Raw genomic sequence first — 26432 nt, 5'->3', positions numbered from 1 at the left:
ATTCTCTAAATCGTTAACTTATGTAGAACTTGTTCTTGTGATGACTTCCATAAAAAAAAATTATTTTATTCATTGATCATCATGGGGAAAAACAAAGAACTCATTCAAAGTAAAATTTTTATAAACTGATAATAGTTTCGAATTTGAATTATTTCCGAAAAAGATAGGTACCTTAAAAATTCGTCAAAACCAAACGGTTGCACTGAAGTTTAAAAATTTGGAGAATTATTACTCTATGAGTTGTTCTTTTGGAATAAATATTATTTTTTGCTCAACTTTGTTTTTTCTGGGAGATTTGCGGGTCGAAAGTTGATCTTTGAAAAATTCCGAAAAAGATGGAGTCACTGAAAAATTCGTCAAGATCGAAACGGTTGCACTGAGATCTATGAAATATCGAGATTTATATTGAGAAGAGCTGCTCTTTCAAAATATGTATCACTTTTGAATCTACGATGATTTTTCTGGAAGATATGCTTTTCCAAAATTCCGAAAAAGATTGGGTCATTTCATCAGCTGGTTATCTTTTTTCGCGCCTAAAATCAATACATGTTCGGTAACAATTTTAACGAATGCTAGCGAGAATGGACTTTCCAAGATTGGAATCGAGGAACAAGAATTGTTTGAGGAAAAATAACAACAATTAATTTGAATCTTTATTGTAAAACTACCTCTTTACAGCCAAAATCAGTTACATATTTACAATTTCAAAAATAATCCTTTGAATATAGCATGCAGAACAGAATTGATGCTAAATTAGACTTGGCGAACAATTAACAACAATATAAATCACAATTCACACTTCCACTCATAACAATAAATTATCATTCATCAATAAACATAAACCAACAATGTATTGCTATAGTTAATAAAGCAATCAGTATTTCATAGTAATATCCAAATATACGCTCGACCGAATTTGTTGCTTTCTTATATATTAATTATTTACAATAATAGACTTTCACATACACTTAAGTTTCAAATGATTATCTATTTTCCTATTCACAGAAGTCTTTTGTTATGTTATATATAATATAGTATATACACATGTTCATTTCGGAAAAAATATCATTCTTAAGTAGAAACATTATTTCGATTGTATTTTGTACGATTTTATCATAGTTCTTCGTTTTTGAGTTATTTGAACTAAACGATCAGTTTCATCAAATCTTTTTCTTGCTATTGTTCGGTGAAGTTATTTTGAGAGTCTTTTTAGAGTCCTCACTGTCCAATGTGTCATTTATCATTTGATTCGGAATTTCATAGCCCTCATTTTCTAAGGAACTGGCTGGATCACATAAAAGTTCTAAATATTTCGGGACACTCTCTGTAGTTTTACACTCAGATTCACCGCCCTCTGATATCAGGAATGGAGTTTTTTCTTTGTCCTCTTCTTGATCGCTCTTCCAAGATGTATCTGGATAAGGAATTGTCTTAATTTCCAGAACCCACGCTAGTAATTTGGTGAGTTAAAATGTTAGTAATCTGTGCATGCCCTTTAATTATTTGCGATAAAAAGTCGTTAAATTTATTATTGACTCCTGTATAGCAGATTGATTTATGAAATGCACGAGAAGGTGAGATGAAATTAAACATATACTTATATACCATTTTTGTTTGAATTCAAGGTATTTGCGGCAAAGTTGAAAGAATAAAAGTTCCTACCATTTTTAGTTGTAAGGGACTGAAAATATTCAATACATGTTTCTTCAAAAGAATCTCAACGTACTATGTGGCTATAGTAGTTTTGTGCTATATGTTAGTTTGAATTTCTTCTTCAAACAAAAAATATTACCTGAGGTATTGTGATTGATATCTTGAAAATATACTGCATTGGTTACTCCATACATGTCTGAAAGCAATTGCATTCCGAGGATGAGTTAACATGCTATGAATGATCATACAAATGCTTTTTAATCACAGTGTACCAAACAATACCATCTTGTCATTTTGGGCGAATACGAATAACATATTTGGCAATTGGCATACCATCTCAATATATGTTATAATGGCAACATTTTTGTCCATCATTGAAGCTCAAAGCTGAAGCAAAGCACAAGAAAAATATATTTTTCATTCCTGTAATTGACCGCGATATTGTTCGGCACCTTAGAAGTTGATACATTCAAACATGCTTAAAAGTGTCTTGAACTTACATTCAGGTACTGTACTAATATATTCGCCCACATGAGCACCCGTTGTAGGGTTTCTTAGATTTTGCTGATGTAGATCTTCCAAAACTTCCAAACAATATTTGAAAGTTGGCCTTGAGTCGGGAGTGAACAGCCAACATTGAAGCATCAGAGAATGCCTATACAAAAAGATTGAAATGTAGAGGCAATATTTATCATTTATTGCATTTTTTACTAATATGTTACTTACAATTCCACCGGACAATCCACCGGTTTTCCCAACCTCCCCCCACTCTTAACATAGTGTAATACTTCGAGATTATTTCTTGCGGGATAGGGTTGCTGACCCAAAGTCATGATTTCCCACAACAACACACCAAAAGCCCATACGTCGGATTGCGACGTGAACACACCGTCCATCAAGGATTCCGGTGCCATCCACCTCACCGGTAAAAGCCCTTCACCTTCCTTTCGGTAGTAGTCGTTCTTGTATATATCTCTGGCAAGTCCAAAATCACCTATTTTAACTATTCTGACCTCTGGATCCGTCGATGACACTAGGCAGTTACGACAGGCTAAGTCCCTATGAACGAAATGCATCTCTTCAAGATACCGACACCCTCTGGCTACGTCCACACACATCTTCAGCAGCTCGATCAGAGTCAGCATCGGGGTATTCGTCTAGAAAATGCAATAAAAATAATTTGGACGTTCCATAAGTTTCTCAGACAAGAATAATTACCACTGGCTTTCTTGAAGACCTCAAATAAGTCAACAAATCTCCCCCTTGCATCAGTTCCATGATTATGAAATGCGGGTCATTATCGAGGCATACTCCCAACAGTTCCAGAATATGTTCGTGTTTGAAATGACTCATCAGTTGCGCCTCTTGAAGAAACTCGGTTTTTTCTTGATCGGACGCGCCTTTGCGTAAGGTCTTGATGGCAACTTTAGTGTGTCCCGGAATATCCTTGGCTTTACCTTCGAAAACCTCGCCAAAGGCACCGCTCCCGAGGAATTTGGTGAGGGTTATCTGTTCTCTGAAATCGTCACGCATAAGAATGTGTTTCCTATAAAAATTGTACTATTGTACCTCTTGATGTGGGGAAGAAGTTTGATTTCTTCGGGTGTAGGTTGAGTTGAAACGTAGAGCACGTTTGTATTGTGTACTCCACGTCTTGGTAGTTCCCTGAGTGTGGCCAGTTCCACATCTGGAGCTCTTGGTATATGGATGACTTGGGGTTCTTTTTTCTTGCTGGTGCATAACACTGTGAAACCAAATATTGAGATGAAGATTCCGGATAAAACTGATAGTAAAGTCTATATTTTCAAGATGAGGATTGTATTACCCCTCATCTTGATCAACTGCAGTTGAGAGGCCTTTGACATTCACGATAAATCGTAAAGTGTGAAGGGAAAGAGAAAGAAATACTTTTTTCCTTTACCATGTTTGAGCCAGTTAAAGTGCTTCGTTTGCATGAAGGTATTTAGTAGAGTGAGCTCCCTTACACTTTTTAATATCTATATAGCAATAATGTGAATAGAAGTAATTTAGAATTTGAACAAAAAGGCGTGTCTACTTACGCGAGATCAGTACAATGATCACTATGAAAATGAAACTTATGGTTATTCCAGTAGCTATAATAACCACCGTCATAGCCGATTGTTTATCAGCCAACCTAGCAGTTTCGTTCAAGTCAAACTCGATGCTCTCTTTACTGGGATCGCTCCATCCAAAAGAGTTCAAAGCAAAAACTCTGAACACATACTTGTAATCTTCGCTGAGACCATTTATTATCCACGAGGTGTCTGGAAATTGAGATTATTTCAATAACATCAGAAATAGATCGATTTTAACGAACTCACTAGTTCCGTTGTAGAAAGTTTTCCATTGAGGTTCTTCTTCTATTATAGAAGGGGCCGTGTAGAAGAAAGCAGTTCTGTTGGTGCTCCTTCTTGTACGATAATGTTTCAGCAACAACCCCTCCAGCCTATATAACTCAATAGGCGCCCCATTTTCCCTTGCAGTTTCCCACCACACTTTGTACTCATTCGGGTTCATATATTGTATTATAGGTATACCAGGTGGAGAGGGCCGATCACCTATCGAAAGTTCCGATGAAAAATTAAAAACAGTGAAGATAAAAATGAAAATTAAAGATTAAATTAAAAAAAAATTAAACTAACAAAAATAAAATGAAATTAAAAAACTTTTTTGAATCACTCACCAAGAGTTTCGAAGGTAAACTTAGAATCCAAAGGCCATACGAATTCAGTTTTGTATTTCTCGTAGATAAGGCTGAGTCTAAATCTGTAGAAACTTTTCGGTTGTAAATCTTTCACATGAAAATACAACACGTCCTTTTTTTGTTCCAAAAGTGTGGCGTTTAGCCAGTGATCGGATATCGGAGTCGAGTACTGAATTTTGGCGCTCTGGACGTGTTGCGAGTTATTCCAAGATAGCGACATCGTCTGTGATGTCTTATTCAGCAAGTTGATCCCAGACGGCTCTGGATAAGTCACTATCTTCACTTTTTCACTGTCGGTTGATGTCGCGTTGTTTTCACAGTAAGCTCTGATCCACACCGTGTATGTTTCATTGGGCGATAATTTATGCAAAAAGGACTTGAATGTCTTTTGGGTGTTTTCGGTTGTTTGATGTTCTTGAACTGGTTGTTCCTCCTTCTTTCTAACGCCAGATCTTGTTCCTTCCGTTTGCCAATGGACCTCATAGAAAACCGTTTCTCCGTTCAGTTTTAATGGAGGTTTCCAAGTGACTTCAGCCAATGTTGGATTTAGGACTGTTGCTGTTACATTGACAGGCTTGGAAGGAGCTAAAAAAGGTTTAATTGTGAAAAATGTATATGAGGACAATCACTAGACCACTGTGGGTAAAATTAATAGAAAAACTCACCTCCTGGGGCTGTCTGCAGTACAACTACCGGCCCAACAACCCTATCTTCAGATTTGGTGAAGTGATTTCCGTAGGAAACCCATATTTTGTATTTAGTATAAGGATGCAGTCCTCTTATTTCTATCTCCTTGCTGAAAGTATCAATCCTGTGGCAATCTCCCATGCAAGATTCGCAAGCCTCAGTTTCCTCACTGTAGCACAAAGTGTATTGCACCGTTGCTAAAGAAACACCTGAGCAGTTTTCATGAATTTGATAGTCCGGGAGTATTAGATGCAAGGATGAAGATTTCCTTCTTCCTAGGATAACACTGGATGCCTTGTTTTGCTTGGGGGCCAAGCATTGTTTGGATGGATGCGGTTGGATGTGGTGTCCAAATATCGATATATCTAAGGCTCTCACTTCTCTAGATACAACCGTCGGTTCCTTCTGACGTTTCAGGACGTATAAGTTCCCCTGTTCTTGGTTTGTCCAGTATAAAGACCCAAAATCAGATTTTATCTTCTCCACCGGTAAATAGTTGCTAACAGTTGAATAATTAGCTATGACGTCACATTCACAGCCTTCTTTATCAGACGACAAAATATTCTTCGAATTGTGGTCTATGAAGGTGAATAATGGTTTTTGCGTGGTATTAGAATGATCTATCGAGAATGAACTTTCAACCGCTGGATTCAAAGGACAATTACATTTATCCCTCATCTCGTCAGTAAACCTTTTAGTTCTATCGAATCTGGAAAAGAATTGAATGATTCTACCACCATCAACGTTGCTCTCCATCAGTCTAAAATAAGTCTTATCCTCCACTTCTATCCAGTATAGTTTCCTCGTGAAAGGCGAAATTTCCAATTTGGATATATTGAAAGGCCTTCTCAGTACCTCCACAGGTTGCAGCAATCCCTTCTCGTACAGATTCAAATCTATCTTATTTATCATGGAATATTTTCCTTCCGTTACAACAAAATACACGCTTCTTTCCAGCCAATCTATGGTTAAACCTGTCGCGTTTCCTCCGATGTCGAGAATTTTCGTCTTGTTTAAGGTTGTGGTGGTGTACATGTACAGTTCCTTCATTTCGTTGATCCAGAATATTTTGTTCTCCTTCATCAAGTAACCCATTTCCATGGGTGAGTTTAATCCGTGTAGAAGGGAATAATTTCGATTGGCGTCGATGTCCTGGACGTAAATTGAATCTGCTGAAGCTATCAGTAGGGTGGGAAGGGGGAATTCTTCCTTGGCGTTCACCAAAAGAGGCTCGGACATTTTTCCATCTCCAATCTTGGTGAAGGCTCTCACCTGCAAGGTGTACCAACCAAATTACGTTTTTGTAATATTATTGGCATTTTGTTAATAAATGAATTTGGTTTCTAGTGTTATTGGTATTCAGGAGGTAATTGAACAATGAAACAATGGAGTTTTGGCAAGGGAGGTCCTAGGCTGAATTCCTGATGGGAGGAGAGGGATGTGACGAAGGCTAAAATTCTTAAGATTTCTTATTTATGTTTTATCTACTATTGTATGGGAAAATAAGGAACTGATTGAACCCTTTCATGTTCTCACCTCAAAGAAATAAGTTTCGTTTCTGTTCACATTCTGAACAACATGCTCCATTTCCTCAGGTCTTTTTATGACCTTGTGGCAAATATCCAATTTGGCACCTTCGTGGTAGTACCAGCAGAAAACTCTATATCCCTGGATTATACCGTTGGGATACAAGGGCGTGTCCCATCTGAACCTTATCGTGACGTTTTTTTCATTGTCCATCATGTTCTGGACGTAAGTTCTCGTGTTTCTGGGTTCCGATGGCGTTGATGGGGGCGAAAAAATGTTCGCTTTCATTTCTGGCGAAGTTCCCCAGTAGGTGAATGCTCTGATGGACATATTGAGTTTCGTGTAGGGTGTAACCTTTTGCCAGTATTTGACGGAAGGATGTGTGGTGATTATCTAAAATTGCAAAAAACGCTGATATAGTATTGGAGTGATCTCAATTCTAGACTTTCAATTCAAGTCAAGAACCAGAACTTATGCACACAGCGCATACAGCGTTACAAAAACAAAGTTATACCATATTATATTATTTTTTATGTTCGATGTAAAAGATGAGAAAGATTTGAATCTCGTAGAAGGCTATGGTTAAAACATACACATAGTTCTACTCATACTTACAGTGGAATTATTATGGGACATATTGTCGATTTGTACTTCGTAAAAAACAGTCCCATAGTTAACGTTGTCTACTGGGCTCCAAGAAACGTTGAACGAACTCGAGGTTCCTGTAACTTTTACGGAATTCCTTTGAACAATGTTCGGGATTACCACAATGTCCTCCACTTTTATTGTATCTGAAAAAATCATGAGATACATCTTATAGATTTCCGAAAAAATATTTAGGGATGATTAAATGTAACGAACAAAAATAATTTTCTCCATTTTTTGACGCATATTTAGGAACTGTATTTATTATAATCATTAAAACTCTGCAGTTGCTGTTGGTGACTTTATTGCAGTATATAGTATTTTGTCTTTTGACGCCAAGTGTGAATTATTGTGTACTCCTACCTGTTTCTGGGAGTTTGTAAAAGGTAGGATCCACCACATAGACAGTCGTCAATTCTTTGATCGTTGCTTCTTTGAGTGTGGCAATATTTTGACCTAAAAGATCACTGACCATGGCAGTTTTATTGTCCTGGAGCCAAAGGAGCCTGTTGTGGAAGTAGGAGAGGGGTCCTTCAACAGGATTTCGCAAGTTAGCAATTTTTTCCACAGTTATATGCTTTGTATCGATGTAACCAGCCATTGGTGCTTTGAATAAGCTCGATCCTTCTGAACCCCTAACGATCCAGTAGAGGTTTTTGTGGTCCATGTCTAGGGTCAAACCCATAACTGAAACAAACAACCAGATGTGTTTTTTTGGACTGAATGAGGTCCTTATGAAATTGTTTGTGGTCAATGTGATATCATTGGTCGGCTAGTGCGAAGCAAATCTTCATTGTGAGCCTTTTCAAATGATCAATTTTGGGTGCAGAAGTTTTGTTACGAAGGTATATATAAAGAACTTTTACCTTGTTTTCCAGAGTAGAATTCATCCTTCCTATAGTCTATTTTATCAACTCCATTAAGGTGAGCGCATTCAACATCGTACCCAGTCGACCAATAAATATATGCTTTAACCGAATCGATCTCCAACTCTCTGACTACATCTGTGATACTGAGTGGTTCTTGCATGGTTCCATTCAGATTTCCTCTTATCATCTATAAAATTAAGTTAAGGATCCACTTGGTCAAGAGTTCCAAAGCTTTCTTACCATTTGTTGTTTGTGATTGTACCAGTACAATTTTTTTCCTATCCAGTCTATGCCAATGCTGCCCACATAATCTATGAGTTTTTTCAGCTCGCGCGTACTTGAATCGTACCAAAAAACTTGCGAATTGTTCGTTACCATGTATATGTGTTGTTGGTACCAAGCTATGTTGGTTATGAAGAAGTGTTTCATGTCAACGGTATGTTTCATTTCATCGATGTGTATCATCGTTTTCACGCTTTGTCCAGTGGGATCTGACCTTAGTAATCCTTCTGCTGCTGCCCAAAGTATGAAAGGTTCTTCTTTTTTGTTAAGCAGAGTGGCACCGATGAACTCTCTGGACCATGGTCCTCGTCCGTACGTTGTGTAAGCTGCTGTTTTGATCAAATATTTGGAGTTTACTGCCAGGTTTTGAACGGTGCAAGAGCTGCCATTGATTTCCTTGATCGCAGTCTTTTCATTGGTTATTATATTTTTTAGCGATACCTCGTAAGACCAGTTTTGCCATGCACCTCGTCCTGAAAGATGATTATTGAAGAAAGCTGATCATATCCCATCATTTTCAGACCGTTAACGCTTTTCCCAGAATGACAAATACATATAACTCACCTTGTCCATCCAACAGATGAGGAGCTTCCCAGCTGACTTTGGCGAAGTGATTCCCAAACATCGCCTGTAGGTTCCTTGGGGGATTCACTGGAATCGGAATTGGCTGAGAACTCTCCAGATTGACGATGACTTTGTGATAAGTCCTCGGCGATAAATCGGGATAAGAATTGTGATAATACGCATTCCTGTGTTCTTCGTAAAAAATACTGACGCCGTCTGTCCAGTAGAAGATTTTGTTGGCCGTAGCCAGGGAGACCACCTTGTGCATTTTGGATTTTATCACTTTGGGTCTCATATCGTAAACTTCCTTTCTAAAATTTCGGGAATGAATAGTAAAGTTGCAGCCGTAGTGTCATATTGTTCTGAACGAAAATTTATAGTTTATTTTCTTACCCATCGAGCGATATTGAATTTATTGTATTGTTTCTTTGCCGAGCTACTAAAATACTGAAATTTGTGTGGTCTAAGGTGAAGGCTCCTAGGTTTTCGTCTTTGAATATTATTTCTGGTCTCACTTCATGCCTTATCCCATTGCTGATATCAGCTAGGTCCAGCCTATGAATTCCTCCTTTCGTGCTTCCCTTTATTGCCCAAAATAGATATCTACAAATGGGAAGGTAGATTTTGTACGACAGTATATTTATAAATCCAAAATTCTTACCCATTGTAGGGATCCACCTCCATGCAGTGTGGTTTTATCGGCAGCCCAGCAATAGCCACAGTTAAACCACTGCCGTCGAGGTTACAACGAGCAATCAGATACATCCTGCTGAATTTGATAGCGCCCAAGATGTAAATCTGATCATTCAGCCAATCCACCGATAAATCTAAGGGCATGAAATTGATCTGATCTGGGGTGAGGATATAAGTTGTAATATTCGTTTCCATGGACATTTTCGCCACATGGCCGTCAGACTCTGATACGAACAGCAGTTTTTTGCTTATATGGACCGCCAGACCTGGAAAACTGGGCTGAAATGGCTGACTTCACTTAGGGTCTTGAGCCTGCTTACCTTTTATTTGCTTTTCGGTTTCATATAGAAGAACAGGTTCGTCAATGATATGAGCTCCTTGCTTGATGACACTGTGCTCAGTGCCTAGGATGAGAATAGGCTTTTTCGAATGCCTTGCTGGAAAAAACGTACATACATTAACGATCTCAATAGAATCAGATTGAAGCAGAGGGAATATACTGGGACAAAAACGAAACCTTGGAGGTCCTCTACTGACCATGTTATTTCAGGGGGTACAATATAGATGATAACATATCAATTTAGATTAAAGGTATTGAAAATTCTTTCAAGAATAAGTAAACGCTGACTTACCAGATGGTTCGGGTGGTGTTGAAATCGTGACTTGGGCCGAAGGACCTATACCAACACTATTTCTCATACTTATTGACACATTGTAATTTGTATTCGGTGCTAGATTCCTGAAGATATAATAATTTGTCCCTGGAGCCATTTCCTACAGCGGAAACAGGAGTATTGTAATTTGATGATAGAGGACTAAATCTTTCTCGAAATGAGTTTATAACGATTTCAAAATAATCAATTTTATTTCAAGTTCCTTGCGTTATTGTCAATTGTTACAGATTGAATGATTGCCAGTTAGTTTATGGGTGTAAAAGTTTGGATTAAGTTAATTCAAAGATTGAGGTTTTTATGAATTATATTTATTGAGTATCGGAGGGTTTTGTTATTTGAGGTTCGAAGATTTTGTCATGAGGTTGATTATTGGGTAGATTAATGAACACTCGAGGACTTTCCTGATTTTTCAGAAAATATCAAAGAATATAGCATAGCAAAGGTGGCCTGAAAATATCTACTTTGCCTTTCAATACCAAATTATTATTCCAATTATAATTTAAATAGCGAGAATGATTTCCATCGTCAGGTATTTGAACTAAATTTCGAAGACTAGAGCATTAAAAGAATGGTTGATGTTTCAAAATAAAAAAAAAATCATCATACATTGTATATGACCTTCGGTGGAAACTAACCCAATTAACATTCCTGCTCCATTTGTTATTTTCGCCAAGGATTAATGTAATCAAGAGTGAGGAGTAATTGTTGATTGAAATTGTGACTCAATCGATGAAAATATAATAATTTCTGATGGCACAGTCACGAACAGTGAACAGTTCATAGAAGGACGCCGCTTTGAAATGCTCATTTATCAAAAAGAAGTATAACAGGAAAATATACTCTCAAGAAATGAAGAAAAACCTCGGAAAAACCAGGATTTCATCGATTTTAACGAGATTCATACAGCCTGTGCGTTAAAGAAAAATGCTTGAAGTCGTTCCTACCCGAAAGCAAGGTTTTTTCTCCAACAGAGACGTCCGCCCCTACCTTTTGAATTCATTTTTGGTCCTTCAGTATGAATTGAATAGAACGACGACAATTTTAAATGTGAAAAATTTATATTTCTAGAAAAAATCAACAACCAGTGGTTAGAATACTTTTATCATCGAGTGTTCATGTAAAGTTATATCATTTCACATGCATTTCCATTGATTATTCTGATGTATTATTGTTGATGGATGTTTTTAATGATTGATGAATATAATGATAATGGAAAAAACAGTATAAATGATAATGTCGTTGTGTATCAGACAATTGTACACTGAAGAGTATTACATTTACCCGAACTCATTTCGAGAGGACAAAACAAATTTACAACCATCAAGAGAAAGCTTTGAGTGTTAGTTGGTGCAGAAAGAGATAAAGAAATGTGCATGAACCTTTTTTTCATCAGATGTTAAGTGAGGTACTCACCAGCTCCTTCAATATATTGGAAGGCAAGAAAAATAGAAATGTATCATTTGGTGCTCAAGAATCGATAGTTTTGGGTGCCGATTGAATCTATAGAAGAAGAGGAAATATGTGCAAGTGCTAGTTAACATTCGAAGAGGTGTTAAGAGGGTAAAAATAAGAGAAGAGTAAACAAAGAGGAAAGTTTAAGGTATACTTCGGTATACATGTATAGAATCATTACTGACAGAATAGGCTCGTGAGTATTTTGAGTTTTCGAATATCATTTTTGGTCCAAGTCAGACCTCTACAGCTTGGATGAGATCTAATTCTTGAGTCTAACTGATTAATCTCTGAAGAACAGACTCGAATATTATAGTATTCATGGTCATTTTCAAGAAAATAAGTATTGTTTGCATTGAAAAGAGGTTTGTCGATCTTCCTTCAACTTTTTCGAACCATGAATCAACTTAGGACTGATGGTTTATGCTGTACGGTTGATTTCTAAATTTTAAAGGGGTTTGCGTTGCACTAAAGATCTATTGTGCGTCCACTTCCAGAGTTCTCTGAACTAGGGTATCTGGGATGGCTTGAAAGAGGTAACATCCTCGTTACATCGTCTAAAGCATTTTTTACTTGGTTAACAATGGAAAGGCTGTCACCAGGTTATCTGTAGCTTCTTCCTTCTCCTCACAGAATCTACACTCGTTAGCTTAGGCTAGACCCATTTTCATAATGTGCTTCCTGAGGCGACAATATTGCCCTACAAGGAGTCCAGTAAGGAGGTACAGCATATTCTTGCAAAGATCCAGGTACTTCTTAGATCTAGTGTTAAAATTCCCAAGGAACTTTTTTGAGTGTTCCAGTCTCGGAAGATTCCTCAAGAGTTATTCTCTTTCTCGGTTTTATACTTCTCCTGGAACTATTTCTTCTAGATACATTCTCCAACACTGCTGAAGAATATTCCTTCAACGAGAGTAGTTTGTGCTCCTTCTTTCCTGGCAAGTGTGTTGGCCTCTTCAGTACCTTTGATTCCTGATGGAACCCAGACTAAACAGACCTTATGATTCTTGCTTATTTCGTTGAGTTTTCTACTTTAGCATCGTAGTGAATGTTTTCTCGATGTTTTTCTTTATGGCCTCGTCAATGAGACGTTCTTAGTCAGAAAGTCAAAGGACCTTCAGTCCTTGAACTCATGAATTACGAGCCTATTATGTTCATAGAAAGAAATCTAGGAAGAAAAGAAGCTGATTACATACAAGACGAAAAATAATAAGCAACATTCTGGAGTAAATAGCGGACTTATCTAATATTGCATCAATCTACGTAAAAGAAAAGTGACAAAACTACTTGAAATGCATAGCTTTCGTATTTAAATTTTCTTGAAAGCGTCGGAGGTACATTGTTTAACGACAAAAAAAGCGTGGCTATTGTCACAATAAGGAAAATTGTAAGGAAGCTAGAGTGAGTTTTAAAATCGGGGCACACCTTGACTTCTGAATGAACCTGATTGTTATCGGTGATCTGTAAAACGTATGAGAGGATGGGTCCATGCGGGAAAGGGCCAGGTTCCCAGCGAACGCTTATCCTAGTGAAATCTACCGCCGAATGTCGCACGATGATCGGCTTGGATTCTGGCACTCCTGATCGTAGGGTGCTGATGAGCACGCTGGACGAGGATATGATCGGCTGGCCGTGGAAAATTGGGATTAAGGCCACTCTAAACTGAAAAAACAATGATATTAAGTATTTTACGAACAGCTCGATTTTTTTTTAATTGGAGACGACAATTCTAATAATGTGAGCTAGTCACGAACGAGCGTAAGAATTCCCAGAGACGTTGAAACATCTAAACACAACAGTAGAACGGTTTTGGGATCATTGTCCACTCAGCAGCACAATGTAGTGTTTAAATATTTCAACCAGAGGCGTCGCTTTGAGAAATATTTACAATTCTCATCACGATGCGCCACCTGTATCGCAAAGACTGAACCAAATCCCACTTTCTCTGCAGACTTCTACATATTTAACTTATGTATATGAGGAAAATTCGCAGTGTATGGTTTCCACTGGGAGACTTTAATGAGCCTGAAATCATAATTCAATCACATTTTTGATAAAAATTCGATAAGACTTTGGGTTCAGCTAGCTTAACGTCATAGAACACAATTGGAGTGTAGGACATCCTTTTTTTCTTAAATTTTTTTAATACTCACCCTATATTTCGTGTAAGGTCTCAAGTTATCCACCAGGACTATATTACCCCTCTCGTTCCAAGTAATATTCGGACAATTTTGCCAGTCCTCTGGCCTTTCTTGGTATTGCCACTGAATATATGAGGTCAAACCTTTCCTCCTTCCTGCTGGAAAATTCCACTCTAATTTCAGGGAGGTTGAATTGAGGGAATCGGCCACCAGGGCAGGGGGTGGTGGGGTACCCAAATGTTTAGCCAAAAGGGTGAAGTAAGTGGCGACGGCTGAGTTGCACCCGGTGACACAATAGTAGTCCCTTGTTTTTATCCTGTTGGTGAAGCCGTTCTGGAAACGATTATTATTTATTCGTCTACATCTATCTCTTCCAGGGAGATATTTTAATTGTTGTCAGCCTATGACTTTGCATCAAATCGCACAAGGTACTCTTGAAATTTTCTCATGATATAAAAGGAGGAGGTACACTGAAAGTGTTAAAGAAATACTTACACAAATCTTAGGGCATGATGAACTCAGAGCTTGTTTCCATAACCTACAGCCCTTCACACACTGAAAAATATTAAATTTCAATTAAAATCCCTTTAAATATTGTTGATGCTACTTCAGATACTCAAACAATAGAGATAATTTTTTCTTTTTCATTCAGAAACAAGGGTTTGAGAGTTTGAGTCCAAACGGAACTGGATAACACGGTTTATCGGTCCAGTAATACAGGGTGTCCCAATCAAAACATGTCTCTTTTAAACTGATTCCTGAAATATCTTTTTTCGCACAAAAAAATTAAAACCTAGTGGTATGATTCACAGGGAGTCTAAAGCAACATAATGGACAAGCTCCACAGCTGTAGTATCAAAACTCATCATTAAATCATCGCCAATTCACCAAACTTTCATCCCGACGAGCTTTCGTCCATAATTTCTAATTAAAAGTCCAGACTTTCAATTGGACCGTCTGATGATTTTATTTTAATCAACCCAAATTAAAACATTGTAAACGAAATGCATCTCGGTACATAAAATTATTGCTTATTTCAACCTCTGTCGTGGGAAAGTGGACAGTGGCTCGTTTTGCGACATACGCATTCTAATTACAGCATCCGTTTTGGACCGAGTGACAGTCTCACGTCTATAGGCCCAATTTCCTCTCAATTTCTCTTATTGTAAAAAGTTCATCAACCGAGAGAAATGACTGCTTCATTGTTGTGAATGAATTCATCATAGATCCACTATCTTCTATGATACATTTTTTTGGCAGTTGAAAGTTAGAGATGATTCTTAACTAGGATGTCCTGAAACATCTTATTTTTGACCACATAGACTAATTTTCTTGACGTACTTTTCACTTTGAAAGGAGATTTTTCGGAAGACTCATTTAAAATTGAACAAAAATAATAATAAAATATTATTTCCCCCCTTGTTTTTTTTTGAATGATATTTCAGAGGAGAATAGACATTTTGTTGGGACACATGTGGATCTTCGATGGAGACTCATATACAGTTACAAAATTTTGGAATTGCCTAATGGAAGGTTTCGATAAAAAATCAATTACTTTTCCTCTTTCGATTGGTGTGTATCGTTAGATGAAAATATTAAGTGGACAAAGACGAAGCCACCCTACATGGAAAAACGCCACTTTCTGTAGAAGAATTACGATGAAAAAATATGTTAGCTTTTTTTTTATAGAGCATGAACGAATGAAAATTTCCATTGGAAAAACGTGAATTTGCTATGAACAAACGATTTTCTTTGGTGAAAAATATTTTCCTCTTTTCAATACTTCTTCCTCGCATATTATTCAAGAAGATAAAAATTCAGATGAATCTTTTCATGCTTCCAGTCACGCGAGACACAAAACAGAAGCGGCAGCAATTTGTAGCGATGATAAGAAGATGAGCAGAACACAAACACCCCTTCATGTTCATTCCAAACTAACCGTCCTGTATCGCCCCTTGTAGGTATTAATTTATAGCCCTCTTGACTTGAAGAAGCGAAATACCCCAGTCAAAATACAGGGTAACCGCAACTACTTGACGTCGGCCATGTGAAACATGTAAATAAATAAGCTCCTAAAACGAAGATAAGCGAAATCATGAGAAGTAACAGATAAACTGATGTGAGTCTTGGATGATCTGGAATGCAGAGAACCCTTTAGAGATTGACCTATGATTATTTAGATTCTGTGCTTCATCAGAAGTTGTTGGCAGATTATCAGTCTTCCTTGGGGCCATATGGATATCAAGAAGCTAAAAAACTGGAATTTGAGTACGTTCGAGAGGAAGATTCTGTTTTAGTTAATTATTTCCGATAAGGAACCTTCGAAATCGAAACATGAAAGAATATTTTAAGCGTCATCCTGAAATTCCCACAGTTTTTGAGGTACCCCCTAAAACCTGCGGTATATAATAGTAGCTCTAATCTTTTAAGGAAGCATATTGCTATAAAATTTGAATTTTCAATACTGAATATCCAGATGACTTAATATGATGCAGTAAAGGCATTAAAAAAGCATTGCCCACATATTCACAGATTTAGGAGTCGAAAATATGAGTTTCAAATTTATTTCTCCACCCTCAGTATGAGTCGATCTCTTTCGAAATTTCATTGGAGCTTCATTTTTGTACGGAATTTCACCTGATATATTGTAGTTTCCGAGAAGAAGCATTTTCGATATCAAAATATTATTAATTGTATATTGAAAAATATTCATTTTGTGAGGAAAATTCATATGGATTATTCAAATAATGAGGAGACAACGTATAAAGTGAAATTTTTCTAAGTTTCATTTGAAAAGTCCTCACGAGAATAAACAATGCATCCAGATTTCAGAGTGGAGAGAGCTCCATGTACCTACATGATGTTTACGACTGTGACTTAATGAGGAAGCTGGAAATTAGTTGGTCACAATCAACATCCCCAAATAGTGATAAATAAACTTCAATGCTTTCTAAGAAATGCATCAGACTATCAGAGAATTAATCACAATCAATGATATCAACAGTTTTTTGTTGCTCAGGTAAGAATACCAAGAAAATTGAATGTTCCACCTATGCTTCAGGAGATTTTTGCATGGTTTCCGAATTATTGAAAAAAATCCTATTTTTCTCGATATTTGGCATGATTTTTCTTCCAATGAACATATAAATGACTTCTGCATACATAACAAAATTATTACATTATTCGCGTTTCGTGTAAGCAATTCAATTACATTGTGTATCGCAGAAAAGTCGTCTGAATAACAATAACCTGGGTTCCAAAGCGTTCCGATGGGCGAAACCATATTATGTTCCTTGGAAACTTGATAAGAGGTCTTCCATACCAGTTACATAAGTGGTGGGTATATTGTTACCACAATCACTATTCGCAGTTTGAATTTCAATCGTTTCATTCTTTTTTATCATGGTGCTCTTGAAGCGATACAATATACAGGGTGAAAATGAACAGTTGCGAGAAAATTTTAGGGTGCATGATGCCTTGTCAAAAAATAGTATGGGCAGAGAGAGACAGTTTGTCTCTGGTATGGGTTTTTCATATAATTTTTTTAACAGCCTTAAAGGGTACGGAGTATTATTTTTCAATGTTAAATTCAGACAAACAATTGCTCGAAATCGCCCACTTTAGAGCAGTCAGAATTTCGTACTTTCTCGTCGAAAGATAACGTCGAAATATATATTTTACATTCTTTGCTTGAATGCGCATCAATTTAAATCAATTTACGAATCGGCGAATTAATTGATATCTTTCAATTTGAGGAGTTGATCCATAAGTAGTTGTTTTGTCTGTTACTGTTGCCAGGAAGTTTATTAATTTGAGTTGTTGATCACTCAATTAGTTTCATGGGAATTCAGAAGAGTGATTCTCGAGAAATCCTTCGGAAACTTTTTACAAAGGAGGGTTAGAAGTATAGATTAACACTATTAAGTATCACAATTCCCAATCTGATTGCTGCTCATCCAATTCATTTCAATGATTAGGTTTCAGGTCATTTCCATAACTCGTCCAAAACCTTTTTTTTCAAAATTTGATTCTTTACCTATTTTTTCCAATGACCTAGCTATCTTCAAGAATCAAAGCAGTTCATACTGTTCCATATTATTTGATAATTTGTTGATGCGAAATCTTGTACATAATGAAGAATAAATTTTATGCTTATCCCATCTATAATGTACAACAGCTTCTATTTGTCTAACTCGCACTTGAAAAGATAAACGTCGAGACACTTCTCTGGGCTTCAAGTGAAGTAGTGGAGAGGTCAATAATAGTTAATTATGATGCGACTCGAACTATCATAAACACTGTGTCCGAGGACATTTTGTGCTATTCAAGTTCTCCATAATTCAATCTAGTTGTTTAAATTGAAGTGGCAAAGACACGCTTTACGCCTACAATAATTCACATTCCGCAGAGGCACTAGGAGAATATACTTATGTCATCTTTGTTTGATGATATCCGAAAGGATTTTGCTTTGGAAAAAAAATTTCTCAGAATTCTTCGTCAAGTAGACTGTGGAATATAGAAATTCTAAATTGAGCTCAGTACCATGAACCGTAGCTATTCTTCTGAGGTAACGCCAAATGTAGCAAAATAATATTGATGAAATGATCGTCTCTTGCATGACCCTAATTCAAATTAAGTGGAAAGTTCCTCAAAATTATTAACTACTAGATAACATGGATGCAATTATGGGTTCTCACCGATAAATCGAATATAGGGAAGATAAAAATGTATTATCATTTTTTTAAATTCGATAAAAACACTTTTACCATAACCAAATGTAAACGAGTGTCAAGTGATCGTCATAAAAATCCAAAACGTATAAACAAAGAATACTGAATATAGCCTCTTGGAGACTTCATTATCTAGGAGGCGCTAAGGGTCACAAATGCTGTTACTTGAATGACCTCAAAAATTCAACGTCAGTCTGCTACGAAATAATAACGATTTATGTTGCTATAATTGGAAAATTATACGATGTGAGCAACAAGACTTGCCATAATTCGATATGGGATAAGTGAATGTACTCTATGAATACTATTTACAAAAGCAGTGTAAATTTGACACCTCTTGGATCAGATATTTTTCTTTTATTTATGCACTGAAGATACAAAAAGTTCTATGGTTCGGAAATTTCTCATTAAAGAATTCATTTCCGATTTTCTTTCTGAATGTAACCACCGATTTTCCCACGCTTGCGGAAGCTATATGTATCTCGATCATGTTGATTTGATGGGTTGGTGCTGGTACTTGAACGGTTTCATGAAATCAGATGACACATCGACTCGCATGGGACGACGGAAGCGGATCTGTGGTCAGTGAAGATTCTGAATGGAAATAAACTGAATACTTCGCTATTTTAACGTTTTTCTGCGGTTAGTTTTCACAGGAGCAACCGACTCGATTGGAAAATTAGGAAATAGAGTAAACAGACAATACTGGGGGAAACTGCTGAGTTTGAACCAAACATATTTTATAATACATACGGAACTACCTAACTCTTAGGGCATAGAGATATTGCCTCCACTTAATTTCTCTAGGAATCATCTAGACTAGGATCATTAAATGACAGCTAGTCAAATTACATAAAATTTTTGCCGAGGAAGGGTAAATTATATACCTACAGTGTGTGAGCGTTTGTGTGCAAAATGACACAATTTACGGTGTATTTATAAAGTTGCCAAGTATTTCTGAACTCGTTCATTCTTACACAGAAAGTCGTTTTAACAATTTTCGGTCAGACCACAGAAATATAAAACAAAATTCGATAATTGTAATTGTGAAACTTTTCAAATTCGATTCTGATGGAGTTCCACCCTGTCCTCCTTCAATATTCCCACGTCGCTATATCCAAGCCAACGGTCAAAATATAATCGACAAGAAAAAGGAAGAGGGAAGGAAGTAATTACAACGGATGGTGGACATCCAATTTCCTTATGTTTTTTTTACCTACCTGTTCCTCGTTACACTTGACGTCACAGGTGTAGTCGTAGTGTTCCAGATCCGTTGAATTCTGTAAAGCAAAAAGTCAGATGAGGATATTTTTCGACGAAATGGTTCATTGGCAACACGATAATTGTTGCAAAGTGCTAAACGGGAACTGACCTCTCATACCTACATATTATCAGTCCATTAGAAGTTATCTATGATAATGGCATGTTAAATTACGTATATTAATGATTTGTATGGTTCGAATGCGAACAAGGAGCCAATGGGCCATAGATTTTTTCCGTCTTAGTGTATTAATTCGATTTATCGCTTGCAATGTATGCATTCGTCTCTACGTCTCTTCAATGTTCCTTTATCCAGATACTCAATCGTGTCTCAAAAATTTTTAACGAACAAATCTTATAACTTGATGCATTTTCATTATTTTATATTGCTGATCACCTGGTTTGTTGTTATTTATTATACTTCAAAGAATTAATCAGTAAAATGAGTCGACTGGCAGTTGACATACGAATTTTAACATTTCCGAAAAGTAATACAATTCATTTACACCCTGTACGTCGATAATGATTTTTTGTATAATCTAGAGTGTTGCACTGAGATGTTCATGTCCAATAGAATTCAAAGTTCTGGACCAACCCTCGGTTTTCAAACAAAACCATGATATTTCAATTCCGAAATGGTTCTGTCAGCTAGGGTGTCATAAATAGGGGTAAAAGCTTATTATTTTTTTATCCAAATTACATGTCATGTCAGACGTCAATTAACACCCCATTTGTACTCTTGTTATTTACGGAGGGAGCACTGTAAGTGCTTCAGATTGACCATCATTTTGGTACAGTCGGACATTATTAGAGCAATCTTTCTTAACTGGAATATCCTTTTTAGTTGTTGGTTTTTATAATTAGCGGTCAAGCAATTAAGTGAGAGAAGATATTATATAGCCACCCTTATAATTTTTAATAAATGCATTTCCTGAAATAGGAAGTAGCAATCATTCGTATATATTATTTGAGGTTGGCTCTAAAATTTAGGAAAATCTATTGTTTCGTCATGTTGATGAATGATAATACACGAGATAATTCGAGCAAAACATTTCTGATTAACCAGGACAAGATGCAGAAATCATTTATTCTATAAAAGCCTTTCGTAAAATATCAGAATCACTGTAAATCATCCTTTATATTTTATTCGATTTTTTGTTCGAACGTATCCTCTTTTTTTCAAGGCTACCAGTTCTTCAAAAAACACTTTAATGCATTTAGAAACACTAGAAACAGTGCTTGAGGGAAATTATATTCCGAATTGATTTAAACATTATGATACATATGTCTAATATTTCTTCTTCTTTCAATTTTTCAAGATGAACTCGAGATTAACTCTTTTCGAGCTTCTCAAATACCTTTCTCACAAAATTCCTTTAAATATGTAAAACCTAATAATAATTGTTCAGTTCTTTAAAACTGTGTGTTAAAATTCAATTATATTAATATCAGCTTTTGAATTTTTTATATCTGGGATTTCATTTCAATATCGAACCTTTTCTGAACCAATGCTCGAAATATGACCGATATTGAGATATTTCAATGTCAAATATTGACTCGAAACGTTCCGTCTGACCCGTCACTTGTTCAAACAATTCGATGAAGGGGTTGAATGTTTGGCTGAGAAAAAAAATAATAAAATCTCGAGCCATTATCGTACGAAGTTAACAGGTACACCACCTGACACGGTGTCCAAACCCATCATGGGCACCTAACTGTACTTCCTCTAGCACGCCCTTTTCCGTTTGCCGAAAAATCAAAAGCGTGAAATGGACAATGAAACTGATTGGGAGATTCCGATCTGGATTAGGAAATTCGACAATTTTCAATGGGAATTCGATAATGAATTGTGGCAAGGTATTGGGTTATTGTTTGATATCGTTGGGAGTTAATCGATCAGTAATATTGCATATTTGCTCACCAGATCTCATTTTTGTTAAATGTAATCTTCTCTTTGACTCAATAGAAAAACGGCAAAAACTAGTAGCGAATTTCAAATTAATTAATAAATCACATGATAATATATGTGAGAATATTCTGATAGCTTCCCCTTCACTCAAATTCGTGGTTTATTTTTAGTGGGTAAATGATGAATATGAATGAAAATTTAACTGGACCATGAAAATTATCCGTTTTAGTGCACTTCTTTTGAAAGCATATTCATTTGCAATTCAAATGGAATTAGATGTAAAGGTATGTTTATTTTACCCTTTACCAGGTGAGAACTTTAATATTAATTCAGACTCAACGTTCTTTCTATATATGATAAATATTTTTGTACGATATGAGCACCTAAGTTTGACGATTGAAAATTAATTACCTACTTAAAGTGGCTATCACGGGCGTATCAGTCTTAACCTCTGAGTATATATTGTGACATTTCATGGTCTCAACTGGTGATTGATAAATTTTAAGTTGAATAAATGTAACAGTTATTATGTTTATCGGTGAACATTTGTTTTTATACCAAGGAGAAAAATACTTTAACTGCTTCTTCGATATGTTTTTCGAAAGTTCTCGATAGAACGATCGAAAAGCGTGTTTCGATTTTTTATGATCTTCAATTTTTCGGGCTTACACATGACATTCGAACCTTTTAATATAGCTCATTGAAATGAACTTCAAGAGGCCTATTATATTGAGCTAAATGAAATATGCCAAGATTATTAAAGCCTTTGCAGCTGAAAATTTCAAGAGTATCCACTCGACTCATTAAACTAATAAATCTCCCTCATAATGAAAGAAATGTGACATATCAGGGCCGAAGTCTAGAAATCTGTTCTAATTATGGGTTTTAAATCCTTGGACAAACCCTCTGGCTCATTTTTCTATGGTCCATCATATTTTAAAATTCCTAATAACTACATATTTTCTTCGATCCTTTTCTGTCCTTCATCTATATCTCTTTTAGTGAATACTTAAAACATTTTCTTATTAAAGTCCTTATACTGAACATCGTATACTTGAATATTAAAAATGAGGTAGTGAGATGTATCGATGTATCCCTAATTTTTGTCATCCACGAATAAAGATGGACTTCTTCTCTATGATCATTATAACTTACAGAATGCCGGATCTGTATGAGGGCATTGCATTGTTTTAATTAATCTCTGCCCTTAGTATCACATGGCTTTCTACATGTGGTAACTGTTTATTATTTTCTCAAGTGCAATATCCTGGAATCCTTGAGCAAATTATTCGTTAATGCCATTTCATGGAGTCTAATCGATTCAATGATGTCGCTAATTTTCAGCTCGTGCTGTAGATGTGGCTTGGAATACCACAGATGACGCGAGTGGATAAGAACGAAGACAATTTTAATAGTTCATAGAAGCGAAACAATGGTGGATTCTTGAAAATGTGACAGATAATTGAGCTTTGTGTTTTTAATTTGCTTTTGAATACTGGAAAATCTTTTATAATATGATAAATTATTCTCTTATGTTAATGTTTCTCTCCATTTTTCTTTGTCACTGGAAACTCCGGACAGTAGGTACAAAATACAGAATAGTTTTTCATCTTCGTCTGTTAGAATTCAGGAAGATTTTTTGTTTCTATAAAAGAGCTGTACGAAATATTGTGAATGATTTGTTTTTTCCCAAAAACTAAGATACTTTCAAAATTTTGTAAGCTCGATTAGGAACAGTTGCAAAACAAAAATAATTAATAATATGAAACTTTTCTCCCTGATGATTTTTTACGATAAATAGGGAATTGGGAGAAAATAAAAATTATAGAAATTACAAAGTGAGTGGTGGAGCATCATTCTGTAGAAACATCGTAGAAATGATGACTGAAATGATATAAGTTAGTTAAAAGACACTGAATTCGCCATGTCAAAAATTTAATTCAAACTTTTGCACCAGAAAGAATAATGAAAGATTCGAAATTTGTGAGGATACCATAAACCATGTACGCAAATTAGGGTATCATGCTGAACAATAAATAATTCAATTTAAAAGCAAGATTAAATTATCACACTACGCGAGATGTTATTAAAAACAATTTGGGGAATATCAACGGTCATTGGTCAAATGTTATACACATCACATCGATAAGTCTATGAGGTTCATTAGAAACATTTTGTAAAATTTGTAAATAGTCCGAATGGCAGATAATTAGTCAGTTTGGCTAACATTTTTCTATTTACTTCAATTCATTGTATCCACTATAACGAAGGTTTGTATGCGGACAGGGAAAATTATAAACCTTTTTGTTTTATTGTTGTGTCAATTCATATTTCCATTTTCATGAGTTCGGTTCCAACATAAAATAACATTTTCTTCGATTTTCAGAGTTGATCCACAACTAGAGGGAAGGGGTTTTAATTTTTTTTCGATACCATTTCTCAAGACGAAAGTTTTAGAGAGGTTTCAATTTATTTCTTTTAAAAATTAATGAAATGAAATAAATAGTGCATAATTGAAGATTTCTTTTATAAGTTTATTTTCAGAGTCTGAGCATGTCTGCAGAAATTTCAAACTATTTTTTAAATTTATTTTCCTCCCATTTTGGTGTATTGGAAATGAACAGAGTTTTCGTTCATTCTCATTAGGATTAAATAATTGTTCTTGCTGGATAAGGACAGAAAATCACCCAAAAACTCTTGAATTATATTTGGCGACGTTTCGAAAATTTCCATCTGCTTCATCAGGTGCAAAGTAGTTACGAATTAATTGAAGAGTTTTTGGGTGTTTACATGTCCTCAAGTCCTCATCCCACAAGAACAATTCTTTGAAGGTAAACTTTGAAGACAGAAATATCAAGATACAATTCACAATTCTCATTAGATACTCACGAGATTCTAAGAATATTTTTCATATTTTTTTTGTTTTCTTTGAGTATATAACTATGACTCACATTCATAGATATTTTATTTCCTTTTGAGAATTTAGCGAGAATCTATAAAATTCATTGCAACTTTTGAAATTAGTCATACATACTTATATCTATTTTTATCAATTTTCGATGAAAAAAACAAAACAGATAATGCGTGAAAATATTTCCATGCCCAGTCTTTCGCCATATCTCTCCTTATTAATTTGGTTTAACCAATTTTGCTGAGACGTTTATTTATCTATAGAATACCGGTGGTCATTTGGATCAGCCACGTGCGTTATTCACATAGTAACTCAAAGTGAACCAATTAGGCGGTAATTAAAATTGAAAATTCACAGATAAATATAACATAAACTCAGAATTTTTTAAAATTTGTGTTTATCTTGTTTGACGGCAGCAAAGCTGGCTTATTTCAATTTGTGGCGCCACATCGAAATGTTGAAAATAAACAAATAACAAGTACGAAATTTTTCCATCTATTTTTCTTGACCGATTGTATCAAAACCGAAAATCAAATTATGAAATCAGAAAGAAAAAATTTCGTGCGTAGTAAATAATAAAAGTTTTTGGTCGAAAAGCTGTTATTTTTAAACTTTTTAGTGTATTAATTTTTGAATTTCCCCCGAATTACTTCAAGGTGAGAGAAGATAAGCAATTCAGTTGATTGCATCGTGAGGAAAATAAAAAAAAATACCTGAACTGGGCAGTGTTTAACGCACTCGTTTTCCACATCTAAATCTAAAAGATCCAAGTCGGCCCTTATGGTCCTCAAAACAAAACACACGATAATCAACGTCGATCTCATCTTCGTCATGAACTAATGATCATTTTTCACGAAAATTACAAACCGCACAGTTGACGGAACAATTTTCCTTCGGCGCGAATTGATTGTTTACATCGGTCTATCCGAAATTGTGTGTCAAAATTCAAAATTTCGCTCCTTTGGCGCACAGAAATCGTGAGCGATCCGCATTGCGCAGAGTACGCGCTTCAAACTTGATGACTGCTACTACTACTTTGAAATTTTGAATATATATTGGGTAATCTGTAACTGTTGCTCGTGCATAGTGTGAATATGGCATTAGGATTGGTGACTGCGGTATTTTTCGAAAGCACCTTGGTGCCAAGCATTTTTTTGCTCTATTTCTATATTTCGCATTATGATGACGTTTTTCTTATTATGATGACACTAGTGCGGAAAGTGACACTTTCCAAACTGAAATGAGTGCTAGAAATCAGGTGAAAAGTACTGGAGTAGAAAAATCTAAATGGTCTAAATAGTTATTTTCCTAACAAGTCCGGAGAATGACACTTTCCCGCACGCAACTATCATTTCTGTTCGTTCAGGCAGGCATTTTTTTCTACTCCATAGCGTTTTTTCCTACTTTTCATCCCTCATTTCAGTTTCGAAAGGGTCACTTACCCGCACTAGTGCGAGAAAGTCGATTTCCCCCCAGCTGTGATTTTTATCCGCACTGGTGAGGAAAAGTGATTTTTAGAAAATGAAATCGGAGCACAAAAAATGGGGAAACAAAAAGAAGGATTTTTGACTTGAATGACTTTAGAATCCAGTAACAGGGGAGAAATCTGCCTCTTCCTGGCTTCCTCACAGGACATTTTCACTTTAAAAAGACTATGATGAGAATGGTCTTATAAGAAACTGACGAATGTAGAAGAGGAGGCATCTCATT

General features: G+C 35.9%; 1 protein-coding gene across 4 annotated transcripts; it reads right to left on the bottom strand.

Moving 5' to 3' along the window:
- Positions 1 to 640: 640 nt before the first annotated feature.
- LOC123314758 (proto-oncogene tyrosine-protein kinase ROS) lies at positions 641 to 25752 on the bottom strand. 4 transcript variants are annotated; one of them, XM_044900088.1, is made up of 25 exons: positions 25436 to 25752; positions 19863 to 19922; positions 14408 to 14467; positions 13925 to 14245; positions 13197 to 13433; positions 10278 to 10419; positions 9966 to 10082; positions 9614 to 9911; positions 9346 to 9555; positions 8953 to 9263; positions 8347 to 8861; positions 8104 to 8293; positions 7601 to 7924; positions 7208 to 7383; positions 6602 to 6985; positions 5044 to 6337; positions 4358 to 4963; positions 3996 to 4232; positions 3714 to 3938; positions 3223 to 3397; positions 2872 to 3169; positions 2380 to 2810; positions 2154 to 2308; positions 1793 to 1849; positions 641 to 1414 (listed from the first exon to the last, which is right to left on the bottom strand). In XM_044900088.1, the coding sequence occupies exons 1-25, from the start codon at positions 25553 to 25555 to the stop codon at positions 1161 to 1163; spliced, it is 7197 nt and encodes a 2398-aa protein (XP_044756023.1). In that variant the 5' UTR covers positions 25556 to 25752; the 3' UTR covers positions 641 to 1160. The 4 variants fall into 4 exon arrangements, with proteins under 4 accessions (XP_044756023.1, XP_044756025.1, XP_044756024.1 ...); XM_044900090.1 differs by having other exon boundaries at positions 13311 to 13433; positions 25436 to 25751; XM_044900089.1 differs by lacking the exon at positions 1793 to 1849 and having other exon boundaries at positions 25436 to 25751.
- Between the last annotated feature and the right edge of the window lie 680 nt (positions 25753 to 26432).

Source organism: Coccinella septempunctata, chromosome 6, assembly GCF_907165205.1.
Source record: "Coccinella septempunctata chromosome 6, icCocSept1.1, whole genome shotgun sequence".
Taxonomy (NCBI): Eukaryota; Metazoa; Arthropoda; class Insecta; order Coleoptera; family Coccinellidae; genus Coccinella; species Coccinella septempunctata.
This window is presented reverse-complemented; position numbering and strand designations above follow the sequence as displayed.

Coding starts and splice junctions, on each gene's coding strand:
- LOC123314758 (XM_044900088.1), bottom strand. CDS start 25,555: ATGACGAAGATGAGATCGACGTTGATTATCGTGTGTTTTGTTTTGAGG. Junction 8,294..8,346: donor ACAATCACAAACAACAAATG/GTAAGAAAGCTT, acceptor TTAATTTTATAG/ATGATAAGAGGAAATCTGAA. Junction 1,415..1,792: donor TATCAATCACAATACCTCAG/GTAATATTTTTT, acceptor TTCCTTATCCAG/ATACATCTTGGAAGAGCGAT.